We start from the raw sequence: 13,856 nt of genomic DNA, 5'->3' as shown, positions 1-13,856 counted from the left end.
TGGAGGTGAAATTCTTTAAGCACAAAGGATGATTGTATCTGATGATCTTTAGGTGGCCAAATAGGTGGATAAAGTGATGGTAAAAGCCAGAAAGATGCTGGACTGCATAGGATAATGATGGCAAACTCCAGTCCCCGAATACCACAAACAGGCCAGATCTTCAGGACATCCACAATGAATATGCATGAGAAATATCTGCATGCACTGCTTCCATTTTATGCAATCTATCACATGCATATTCATTGTGGATATCCGGAAAACCTGGCCTGTTCGCGGCACCCGAGGAATAGAGTTCGCCATCACTGGCATAGGGAGAGTAGTGGTCAGCAGAAAAAGGGAGGTGATACTGCCCCTGTGTAGGTCCCTTGTGAGACCTCACATGGAATACTGGAGTCCTCACCTTCAGAAGGATATAAACAGGATGGAGTCGGTCCAGAGTGGCTACTAAAATGGTCAGTGCTCTTTGTTCTAAAGCATATGGGGATAGACTTAAAGATCTAAACATGTAGAGGAAAGGGGAGATAGGGGAGATACGATAGAGACATTCGAATATCTCAAAGGTTTCTATGCACAAAGGGTGAGCCCCTTTCAATGGAAAGGAGGCTCTAGGACGAGGGGTCATGGACATGAGGTTGAAAGCGGGAAGACTCAGGAGTAATCTTAGTAAATATTTCTTTACAGAGACATCAGGGGGCTATCCAGCCTGTACCTCGACAAGAGCGCAACAGGGGTTTCTATTCCCCCTATTTCCTCATTCCAAAGAGGTAGGTGGAAATCGGCCGATTCTGGATCTCAGGGACCTGAAAAAATGGACAATAAAGGAAAAGTTCAAGATGGTCTCGTTGAAATCCATCCTCCCACTACTACAGCCCAAGGACTGGATGTGTTCGATAGACCTGAAAGATGCTTACACACACATTCCAATCCACCATTCCTCTTGGGGATACCTCTGTTTTCAATATCACAATCAACATTACCAATACAAAGTTCTTCCCTTTGGTCTATTGGCAGCACCCAGAGTGTTCACGAAATGCATGATAGTGGTGGTGGCCCACCTCCGACAACAAGGACTAAAGATCTTTCCCTATCTGGACGACTGGTTGATAATGGCACCAGATCCGACATTACTGCGGTCTCACCTAACCACAGCCATCAATTGCCTCCAAACACTAGGATTACTCATCAACTACCCCAAGTCCATCTTGCAGCCAACACAAGTTCTTCAATTTATAGGAGCCCGTCTGGACACCATACGAGCCCGAGCATTCCTACCGGATGACAGGAAACAGACGATTCGTACCCTACTTCGGTCGCTGCTCAGCATGCAACACACGACGGCTTGACAGGTGCTGACTGTATTGGGTCACATGGCAGCAGCGAACTTCACAGTGCCCAACACCAAATTACACATGCAACATTTACAGTGGGGTCTGAAACGACAATGGAAACAACACACGCAACCCCTGCATACACGAGTGGCGTTAACGTCACAAATAGGCACGGACATCAATTGGTGGCTCCAAAAATGTACATTGGACAAGGGGGCCTTATTCAATCCCCCACCACACAATGCGGTCCTCACCACGGATGCATCCCCAAAGGGGTGGGGAGCTCACCTAGACAACGTGGGGACGCAAGGTCTATCGACACAAACAGAACAGACCCTGCACATCAATCTTCTAGAACTCAAAGCGATCCGTTACATCCTAAGGACTTTCCAGATGCACTTCAGAGGTCGGAGGGTCGTGATCTACACGGACAATCAAGTGGCCATGTTTTATATCAACAAACAAGGCGGGTCAGGTTCCTGGCCTCTTTGCAAGGAGACCCCACAGATATTTCAACATGCCCAGAAGCACTCAATCCACTTGCAAGCAACATATCTACCGGGAATAGCAAACACCATGGCCGACAGATTGAGTCGTATTTTCCACCCACACGAGTGGTCACTCAACCCGGAAGTGACCCAACAAGTCTTCAATCGTTGGGGGACCCCATCGATAGACTTGTTCACCATGGAACAAAACACCCAACTCCCAAAATGTTGCTCAATACGCCCCAGCACGCTCAGACTAGCCCAGGATGCATTCCTTCTCCCGTGGATGGCAAACTTCCTCTATGCCTTTCCACCAATTCCACTAATTACCAGAATACTTCAAAATTGCATAAGGAAAAAAGCCACATGATCCCCATTGCCCCGGCCTGGCCCAGATAACCGTGGTACAGCTTTCTCTTACGTCTCTCGATAGACGATCCGATTCGACTACCGGACAGGCCAGACCTTAGTGTATTCACTGCAATAAGGCCATCAGTTGAGGGAAGGTACTGGGATATCTGAAAAAGGTTGGTATGTAGCATCACCTGCAGAAGCAGAACCCACTAGCACAGATATCAGGGGAGGTGGTAGTTCAATCCTGGGGACCCCATTTGCCACTCAAAGCAAAAGCCATAGGAAAGGGGTTGAAAAGAGGAAGACTTTTCCCCCAAGTTGATCCCTGAGGCTGCAGCCCAAGTACCATGGGATTCCAATCCTGATGGACCTGATAGAGAAATGCAGGATATAATGGGATATTTCCTTCAAAACATAAAGGAAGGGCAGCTTCTCTGTGAGAAGAAGGACATATTTAGGATGCCTCATAAGCGTCTTAAAAACTTAGAACAAACCTATCCCCAGTTCTAAGCAAGTAACAGGAAAACATATATAAAATAAGTATAAAATTAAAACTCATAGGACAAACTAAACATAAAACCATATACCATACAAAAAAACCTAATATCAATAAGAGACATATGTGATTCCCTTGGCCACTAGTGTCCTGGACAAGTTAAGTCAACAAAAGCCTGCATAAAAAGATATGTTTTCTGCCACTTCCTGAAGCTTAGCAGTGACTTGTCAGATTTTGGATCATCAGTAGCGGAAATAAAGACAATCAAGGTACTCCCTAAATATACTTGCTTGGTAGAGGGGACATCTAAGAGAATATGAAATGAAGACCATAGTGTTCAAGTAGGACAATACATTTTCAGGACTGAATTAAAACATATTGTACCTAAGCCATTTGTTGCCTTAAACAGTAACATTAGAACCTTAAATTGGACATGTAAACAACAAATGAGGAGCCAGTGCAATGCAGCTAATACAGGAGGAATATGATCTCAGACTCGGGCCCAAGAAGCTAGCTTCACTGCCCCAGTTTGTACTGTTTGTAAGACTTTTGTGGTTGAATGAGGCAAGCCAAGATAAAGGATATTGCAATAATCCAAGGATTAAACTTGGTACAACATTCTGAAAACAGTCACTTAAAAAAGGCTTCACATGGTGGACCATAGGCAATTTTAAAAATAATGTACTCTTGATCACTGCCTTGAGACTGAAGTGATATGGAAGAATGGAGCAAAATACCCAAATTCTATACCTGAGAGGAGATAACAATGGATGTCTTATCAAATACTAAACCAGAAAAGGCATGTGGCATAGAGAAACAAGCTAAAAAGAAATCTGTTTTTTTTTTTACTTCAACGCTAAGATACTCAAAGCTGTCCACTTCCTAATCACCTCAACACAATGGAAAACTCTAGTCAATGCATCACAGACTTGGTAGGCATATAGAAGTTAATGCCATCCGCATAGTCTAAATCCAACTTCCAGATTAGCCAAAACCTGACAAATAGGGAAAATGTAAATATTGAATAGGGTCAGACATAAAGCTGACCCTTGGGGGGAGCCCCCAGTCTTCAAAGCAAAAAAGGAAGAAGTGACATTCCCAAAGACAATCCATTGGAACCACTCTGAGGAGATGTACCAAGAAAAAACAGTTGGAGATACCCAAACCTTTTCAGTCTAGATAGAAAAATATCATGGTGAGAACCTTGTAGGTATGTGCATTCATTTGAAACAAAAGGGTACAAAGCAATTACAGCCCGATGTTTAAAGAGCCACGTGCGTAAAAACAGGGGGTTACACGTGTGGCTGGTGCCTTGCGCATGTTGCTCGTATTTTTGGAAGGGCCCGGCCACGTGCTTAAACCCCGTTACACGCCGAAATGCCGGGCCTCTTCAAAGGGGTGGGCCAGGGTCGTGGTGTGGTTGGGGTGGCGCGGGGCAGGGGGTGGGCCAGAACAGTGTCATTAGCCACTGTCCCGGGGAAGCATGCGCTGGCAGCCAGCCGGCGCATGGAGTCTACTACTACTCTGAAGGAGCAGTAAAGGTAAAAAATAAAAAATACTCTAATAGGTAGGGGGGTAGCTGTTGGGGAGGAGAGGAGAGGAGAGGGGAAAAAGTAGGAAGGTTAGATAGGGGTATAGGGAAGTTCCCAGTCCGCTGCTTAATTGGAGTGGACTGGGAGGGAACTGGGGAAGCGTTATTTGTGTTGCCACGCATTGCTTTGTAAAATTTCCCCCCTCCTGTGTGCACAAGTCATGGGGCGCCCACACATGCTCGCGTGGATTTTAAAACCCGGCGCGCATGTGTGTGTGGCCATCAGATTTTATAACATGCACGCGCCGGCTCACGCATGTTATAAAATCAGCGCGTCCATGTGCATGCGCCGGGAACAGCACACACGGACACATGCACGGGTCTTAAAATCGACCCCTTAATGAGCCAATTTTCATTTCATTCATAGAACTCCCAAAATGAAAGGAGAGGTCCCACAAATGAAACAAAAATTTTTGACTCATTCATTTATGTTACCCATTGGACCATTAAATTCTACAGCTGTGCATTGCTGAGCAAAAAAAATAAGCTGGTAACTATAGCAACCAAAACTTACCTGTATGACCTCACTGTCTTGTAAGAGCTGAGGTAGGACAAGTTGGCAAGGAACCTGTGCAGAAAACAAAGCACAGTACAACATCATTTTAACTACCCTATATCTGCTTTCTGGATCAAGTGATGCTAACCTACTCCTACTGTAAACTTTGAGCATGTGTAAGAATCTCTGTATTCCCTCTCTATCAGTTGATAGAGAAGGACGTGTGCTTAGAAGCTCTCTCAAAATTAAAAAAAAAAAAAAGGCTAGAATTTGGTACAGGTAAAAAGAAGCTTATGATATTTTCTCTTGAAATGGTCAAACTCACTGCGTCAGAAAGGTACAGGCAGTTGAACTGCTGCTTTTTACTCTTCACTGGGGAAGGGTCAGAGTAGGAGAAAGCGTAGATAATGTAGCATTCTAGTGATTTTTTAACTCTGACTGGACATTAGTGAGGTAAGCACACAGAATGAAGAGGAAAAAGTCTTACCAGGCTGCCAATCTTTTTGGTTCTGTTAGTTTCTAACAGTTTTTTTTTTGTGTGTGGGAATCAGTCAACACTGAATGTACCTAGCACACACACACATACACTGTATGTATGTGTGCATGTCTACGTCTGTGTCTGGGCTCTTCATATGCCTCCTTGGTACCATCCTGTCGATACTACAGCTGTAAAAGAAAAGTTGAGGGAAAGATAAGATGTGAGACCCAGGCCATCATAAAGACCAGGCTGCATGCATCTGGAGCAAAAAACAAATCCTCCCTTCCCATTTTTTTAAAAATCCCCACAATTCTTTGGTCCCATGGAAGTTGCTTTCTGGCCTCAGCCTGAGGCCCAGTGTTAACTATCTCCCAACACATAATATGCAAAGTATTTAAAGTCAGTCTGGACTGTAATAATACATTATGAGGAATCCCTCATTGCAGCCACTGGGTAGTAGGGTGTACTTTCAATCTGGTTGCCCAACCTGACCATTATTCCCCGTTTTTATATTCTGTAAATAACATGGTCAACTCACTGCCTTTTTCCCTGCCACCTGAAAGATGGCTGCCTCACTTCCACCTTTCCAAAATAGCTGCTTCTATAGCCAATATAGCCTCCTAATGGTCTTAGCAGCTCCCAAGCATGGCCACCAGACTGAACCTCCCCAACATGGCCAACTGTCTCTCTAACCCCATCTCCCACGCTAGCTGGGAGAGGCTCTTCTACCAGCACTGCACATACACTGATGCCACAAGAGTTGCACACTGCTAGAGGCTGCAATGGGCCTGTTACAGGGGCCACATCCAGTCAGTCCCCCAGCGTGCATACGGTCGTAGGCAGTGTGGTTGCTTGAGCCACCCACAGCAGCTCCAGACCTAGGCAGCCTGACAAGTCAGTGTTGCTGCTCTTGCCACTGTAGGAGGGGTCACACTAGCCCGCTGCCGCACTACCAGCATCCCTGGGTCTAAGTGACCTCTCTTCACTACCAGACTTGATGTCAGATGCACACCCAAGTAGGCCCTTCTTTTACTGCCCTTCCTGCAGCCTTCAGTTTCCCCTGCATGGCTTCCTCCCCTGTCACGCATGAGTGTCTCAGTCCTGCCACCAAGAACGCCAGTGGAGGAAATATGCAAACCCTACTTCCTCACACCCTGCCTTGGAGTCTCAGGACACCCCCAGCACTGTGCCTGCCTCACTGCCCTCAGCCAGTTCTCTTTTATCTTTCCTTCCTTCCTTTCTTCCTTTTTTTTTTTTTTTTTGATAATTTTATCTCAAGTCATCACACATGGGTCTAGGATGGGGCCCAAAGCCCTGGGAAGCATAAGCAGCGCCGGATGTCATGAATCCCACGTGGCAGGAAAGGTGAGGAGACATGGAATGCCTTCGCTTGCCGGCCTGAGGAAGCAAAAGGGCTGCCTAGCCCCTTGCTCTCTCGTAAGGGAGAGTTGCTGCCCACCCCTGGCTCAAACTTCCCCTTCCTTCTCTCGCTCCTTACCGGTCTCAATATCCATTAACTGCTATTAATCAAGTTTACTTAGGGAATAGCCACTGCTATTAATTGCATCAGTAGCATGGGATCTTCTTAGTGTTTGGGTAATTACCAGGTTCTTGTGGCCTGGTTTGGCCTCTGTTGGAAACAGGATGCTGGGCTTGATGGACCCTTGGTCTGACCCAGCATGGCAGTTTCTTATGTTCTTATCTATATTCCCACCTACCTTTCTCCGTCCCGCATCCCTCCTCCCCCCCCTAACCCTGCAGGCAGAGGGTATTCTGCTCTGCCGCTCCTGTTGTGCCCTACTCCCCTGACTGATCTGGTCGCAGGGGTCTTAGTGATAGAAGCCGTGTGTGAGCTGCAATGCTTACCAGAAAGCATCTCCACTGTTAGCAAGTGCCTCCAGTCATTTCTTCTCTGTCCCCACCACCAGTAATCATTTATTTGACTCCCTGTCGCACATATTCAGGCCTCCCTCCCCACACGTCAGATTCTTCAGGCCCCCCCTCACCATCTCCTGCTATTGTCACTCTGGTTCTTCCTTCAGCTTTCTCACCTTATGCTGCAGCCACAACCCCTTCGGTACCCCTCCCTTACCCCATGCTGTTAATACTGCTCCTCCAGCCCCAGCCTGAACTGCTGCCTTCCAGCTGCTTCCTCTGGCCTCATTTTCCTGTCGGCGGCCTCCCTGTATGCACCCTTACAGCCCTTCACCGTCACTTTTACCCATGAGCCTTGCCACAAGAAACATCAAAGTTGTGATCCATAGGAAAAACTAGAACTGAATCCCCAAACACTTGACTTTACTAGTCAAATGCTAGCAAATCAAAAATACAAAATATGACAGATTCTAGATAAGCCAACAGCAAGGTTCTTAAATCTTTAAAATGTTTGTAATAGTACTTCCTCTATGAGCCACTAAATTACATACATCTCCATAAACCTACATGCAATGGGACAGCAAGGAAAATATTGCTTTTTGGCCTATCTGGTAGCTCAACAGCCCTGATGTGTGGAAGGGCCCAGGATTGACTTTTGGATTCAGGCTAGCGGGGGCTAGGGATGCTGTGGAGGGAATGTTCAGAACCCCCATGAAAGGAGGAATTCCTAGCCATCATGCCATGATTCAGGGCAACCATGATCCATGCCTTTCAGGCCGAGGACTGTCATCTCTATAGCAGAGCTAGATGAAGACAGATTAGATGCATTATGGAAAAAATGAGGAGAAACCCCTGGCAGCTGTGAGAGAAGACTCATTGTGCCATTGGGGCAGTTCGCGGGTAATAAGGTGGGCGATAAGTCCTGGCAAATAAATAAATCTGCTTTTGATTAAACTGAAAGTGCAAAAAGAAGCAGAAGGAAGCTACTGGGCAACAAAGAACTTAAATAAATAATTTAATTAACTAAGTACTTGATCCAAATATTACAACAGTTAAAGTATAATTGCTCTTTTTTTCACACTTCCAGTTGGAAGCTGTTGTGCAGTTTCACAATGTACTGGGAGAAGCGGCTTGTATATTTATGAAGTTTCATACTAGGGTCCAATTTGGATGAAAAATACTGTGGGAGTGGATTCAAACTTCTTATGCAGTTGATTTATAACGTCATCGCAACTCTTTTTTTCACTCGGGGGAAAAAAAAGATTGTTTCAGCCATTACCTGTGAATAAACAACAGAGGCTGTCATATATCAAAATTGCATAAAAACTTTGAATCCGCCTCCACATTCTTTCTCAGTCCAATTTCACCCTACTATAAATGTCTTTAGTTATATGTACAGCTTCCCTAGTACATAACAGCTTTCAAATGGGAGAGTGGAAAGCAATTTGGCACTCCCCACCATGGGCAAATCACATTGTGGAGGGACGGCTGCTTGTTAAAATGGAAGAGTGGGCAGTAGCAGCACTTACTTAACCTTATACCAGCCAATCTGCCTCCCGCTCCAGCTCCTCCACATCTTCCTCCAACAACACACCACCTCTGATTCTCCCTTTCTTCAAAAACTCTCCACCGCCCTCTGTCTCTCACATGCCACCCCATCCTATTGCAAATGCCAGATAAAGCAGTACTTCCTCCTCTGCTTCTGAGTGCTTACCTTATCATGACTGCTGTGACAGAACTTAACAAAAAAAAAAGACAATTATGTTTTCACATGCAGACAGAGGCTTCCTCCTGGATTTGCTTCTGTTGACTGATGATGACATACTGGACAGTTAGTTTCACAGAAAAAAAGTAAAATACAAGCACATGAAGAACACAGGTGAACATGGAAAGGGGAGAGATGGTTGCAAATGGAAACCAAAGCATACCCTGATTAACAAAAGTACCCTTTCCTACATCTAAACATTTATCAGAGCTTCAAATCCCCCAAAACCTGCTCTCAGATATCAACAACCGTAAACAGAATACGTACACTCTCGCCTCAACCTCAACAACACCAAGGAAGCAGCTGCTCAGATCTCCACAGATCATTGTCATTCTTTCACCTTCTTCACAGAAAATCAGGGTGAGCTAGCATGACTTTTTAGATTTGTGCAGCAAATTAGACCAAAATCCAGGATAGGTCAAGATCCAAGTCAGAACATGAGGTGGGGGCGGCAGATTCGCCAATCCCTATGTAATTCTCAGAGTGTTGGATGCTCAACTCATGAACTAGCACTAGACTGAATATCTTTAATAGGATGATCATTAAGGAAATGTTTGCTCTCAGATGCTGATCCACTCTCATTACATATTTATTTTGTGTGGTTTTTTGTTTTTTTTTTCAATAATGATTTTTTACTTCATAAGGCTCCGGCATCACATCCTTAAAGTCTAATCAGGCTGCAAAGTATTCTATACTTAATAGTGGACATACTTAGGGGTGAGCAGTGTTCAAAGCTGCAGGTTAATTGCTCTTTTGAGTCCGATTTTAAACATGGGGGCTTTATCATTTTATTTATCTCCGCAGTGATGGCTGGGCAGACAGGTATGACGTGACAGATGGCTATCAGCGGGAAGCTGCGGGAGGAATAACGATCAAGCTTCAGTCTCCTGATGTGAAATGGTTTGATGATTATTACCTGCAGCTACGGCCAGAAACGAATCTCCGGAACCCCTGGTTTCAGGAATTCTGGCAGCACAGATTCCAGTGCAAGCTGAAGGGCTATTCACAGGAGAGCCAGAAATTCAACAAGACATGTAATAGTAAGCAGATTTACAATTCTAATCCTTAATCGATACTGCAGATGCTGTGGTTTTGATAAAAAGTTCATGTTTTTTTTTTTTTTATAGACAAAATTATATAAGTTTACATGCTGGTTATTTGACTTTTGGCAAGCAACAACTGGCAAACAAGAAAAAAAAGATGAAATGTGGGAAAATCTATTTTTCTTTTCACTAATTAATGATGGGGATTCTTTTATTGCTGGAGCTTCTTACTGTTCTAACAATGTTGAAGTGAATTCACCAGCTACTGTGCTTACCAATGGCACTTGGCTTAACAAAAGAAAAACATTATTTTGATGCATGTCAGACTACCCAAAGCGAGTCCCCAAACCATTAAAGTCTTGGTTTTCCTTAAGTTACATGTAAAGGAGTCAATTCCTGATATATCAAGAATCCTCAGTGCTACCTACAAGCAATTTATAATTAGCATGAAGAATCAGAGCAAGGAATTGAAGCTAAAATGTGTTTGAGGCAGAACATCAAAAGCAACGAAACACAGAACAACATTTCTAGGAGGTTTTTCCATTTTCACATCTATTGGAGGTAATGCATTTGGAGATAGATCCCTGTGAGTTCTGAGGACCCACAAAATACATGATACAGTGTTAAGGGTAAGATTTAAGTTTTGTGTAAAGAGTAGGACAATAAAATATGCTAACCCTTCCCTTTCACTCACACCCCTACCCCCACCCATGTCAACTGGCTTGCACAGTTTTGAAACAGTGCATCTCACATGTTGGGGTCTAATTTTCCTGCACCATCAAAAAAGGAAAAAAATTCCTCTGACTGTCCCTGACATGGTTAGGTTAGCCAGCAACCCCAATTTTCAGCATTAGAACATAAGAACTTACCATACTGGGTCCATCAAGCCCAGTATCCTGTTTCCAACAATGGCCAATCCAGGTCACAAGTACCTGGCAAGATCCCAAAGAGTAAGTGGATCCCTCGCTGCTATCTTGCAGATAAGGAAGCCAAATAACTTCAGAGAAGCCAAAGAGAAATCCTAAAGTGAGCTGGATAAACTTTGATTGCTAATTTTAAGGTAGCCGGGTACATTCAGCGGGCAACCACGCCGTTGAATATACCCTGTTAGTTAGCTAACTAGCCAAGCCACACAGCGGCTGAAAATGCACCCCACATTGTTTAGCCCATGCTTTGCTTTCTTGAAATCATGTATTGTCTTTGTCTGCAGCACCTCCACAGGGAGGGAGTTTATTTATTTATTTATTTGAAATGAATTTATATACCACTTTTTCAATAAAAAATTGGTCAAAACAGTTTACAATAATAGTTCCATGCCTCCACCACCCTCTCTCTAAAAAAATATTTTCTGCCAATAAGCAGGTTGAATTAGACATTACATGTGGGTCCTCTGCTGGTACCAAACAGACTTGTCTCTCCAAACTACTAGACTTATTAGCTCTACTGAGCATGTGCAGGAGTAGCTGCATGGGTGTTTGCTTATGATCCTCCTCAGTCATTTTTTGTTCGAGCAAGCACGGATATAAACTCAGTCTCTCCTAATATTTTTTCTCTGAAAAATCCTTAAAATCACAAATTCAATACTTTTTCTTCATTCTCTTCTAATTTAGCTGTGATACTGCCTTTGTAGCCCCACAATAACACTTTTCAGTACTACCAAAATAAATACAAAAACAAAGATGCATAACCTTCTCTTCCATCATGTCTGCCCAGAAGAAGAAGTCAATGACAGTGAGCAGTTTTATAGTTGTATCTATGGAAAAATTAAGTCCCTCACTGATGGACACTAACTGTGTTAGTGATGCTTCAGATCATAACACAACTAAAAGAACTGCTATGCCTGTGGATGGATATCCCCACACTCAGTGTATTAGGGTGCTTCACATCAAGAAACTGCATAAATCTCTCTTGAGTAGCAGTAGGTCCTCAACCCACAGGGCAGATTTGTCTATCTCACTGGGAAAGGAGTTGAGAAGGAGCTACTCTAAAACTCCCCTGTCCGCTCAGGCCAAAGCTGCAGAGTTGAGTTCCACCAGCAGTCCTATATCAAAGACAAAGTGAGATCAACCACTGGATTCATCGCAGCCTACGTCAAAGAAGCACAATGTGGACATCATCAGCATCATCAGCGCAAGCAGTATCAATGTTCCCTATGCATGATACATTGACTTGTCTGACATGTCCTCCACCAATGTCTTCAATGCATGTATGCTCAAGGCACTCAGCACATAATGCAATCAATGCACTTCATGGACAAAGCACTGATATACTCAATGCATTCACCCCAATGCACTCGATGCACTGGTGCACTTGACACTTGATGGTCTATGCCACTGAAACAAGTGACCTCGATGCATGTTGATACCTCTACTCTTCAATCACATCTATTTATTTATTTATTTATTTATAATTTTATATACCACCAATCTGCCTTAGCGATTTACAAAATACATATGCATTAAAATACAAATCCACGAAACAAATAAAAATAAACATGTAATACATCATAAAATAAAAATAAAAAATAGAAATAATAAATTGGATAAAAAACCAACATATGTCATGATCCACTTCATGCTTTTCTTTATCAAGCTGTTTTGCCTACACGGTTCTACACAGCCCATCCTAGATCTGTAGGAGAAGGGTCAATTTGCATCTGTCCCCTTCAATAACCATGACACTCACCCTACCTAGACAGGTGGTGGAAGAACTACCATCATCCATAGTACGGCTTAATTCTAACAGGTCACTTTTTCTCATGCAGGAGCCTATCCTGGTCAGAAGATATATCAGTCATTCAACCAAATTGCAGTTTTGGTAAAGAGTTTCTTTACCTCATTGACCAAGGAGATGAAAGGAATTTTCCAGCATCTCCTTTCCACTATCACTACAGTGATACCAAAACCATAGATGTGAATTCATCTTCAGAACCCTTGACTAAGAATCTTCATCATCCATCCTACTGGATCCTAATAGGCTAGAGATTTTTGACCAAGCTGTTCTTCCTCTGAGTCAACCGGAAGCCCATCCCGGGTTGCCCTCTTCAGCATTAGAGCCCTGGATAAGTGAACCAGTACATTTAAGTTCAGATGAAAACTCTACATATATACCCTACAACCCACTCCCGGATCCTCCAGACCACACCTCTCCACCAGAGGATCTCACATATTCTAAGTTTGTGGAAAATATGGTTATAGCAAAAAAAATCCATGTCCTTAAAAAAAAAAAAAGACCTCCATTATGAGCTCTTGGCCTTCTTCAGAAACTGGATATTCCAGCTGAACCAACAGCTCTTATGGTTCCCAACATCCTCAACATTCTACAAATGATAATATGGAAAACTCCCATTTCAATATTCTTATGGCTATAAAGTTGGACCTCAAATACAGAGTCCAGCAATCACTGGCCTTTTGTATGGCCAGATGCCTTACCAGTCTGTAGTGGTTGAGGCTGCTATGAAAATAGCAAAAAAGACATGGATTCACCCAAATTCTCCTCAGGAAAACACCTTAAACATCTAGATAAATTTGGCAAGAAAATTATTCAAAGTGCAATGTATATCTATCCACCAAATCTATATGGTGCAGTATATTCATGATAGCATTCAAAAATGGAAGTCTTTCCTACCTGCTACTGAGCAAAGCAACTACTATCCTCAACCACTCCTGGATGCAGAAGAAGGCATCTACCACCTACTTCAATCAGTCTACAAATCCTTTCATTCTGTTTCATCTATCTCTTCAGCTTCCACTGGAGCTAGATGCATGGAATGACTTTCAGCAAGTATCATCCATGAGGATGTCTACAAAAAACTGACAGACTTCTCTTGCTTGGAGGACAATCTTTTTGGCTAAAAGCTCTGGGAAATGGCCACTCAGATAAAGGACCAAAATGTTGCAATTCAATCACTCTTGATGTCTCCTGAAGAGCCTTCCATGGTGA

General features: G+C 43.5%; 1 protein-coding gene across 2 annotated transcripts in view; it reads left to right on the top strand.

The window, feature by feature from the left end:
* The window catches only part of GRM5 (glutamate metabotropic receptor 5), a 933,671-nt gene that overhangs the window by 646,778 nt on the left and 273,037 nt on the right, over positions 1–13,856 (top strand). For both annotated transcript variants that reach the window (XM_029602292.1, XM_029602291.1), the window contains exon 3: positions 9,676–9,911. In XM_029602292.1, the coding sequence (XP_029458152.1) occupies positions 9,676–9,911 (236 nt within the window). The remainder of the gene's footprint in view (positions 1–9,675; positions 9,912–13,856) is intronic.

Source organism: Rhinatrema bivittatum, chromosome 5, assembly GCF_901001135.1.
Source record: "Rhinatrema bivittatum chromosome 5, aRhiBiv1.1, whole genome shotgun sequence".
NCBI classification, from domain to species: Eukaryota; Metazoa; Chordata; class Amphibia; order Gymnophiona; family Rhinatrematidae; genus Rhinatrema; species Rhinatrema bivittatum.
The sequence above is the reverse complement of the archived record's forward strand: the minus strand, read 5'-3'. Positions and strand labels throughout refer to the sequence as shown.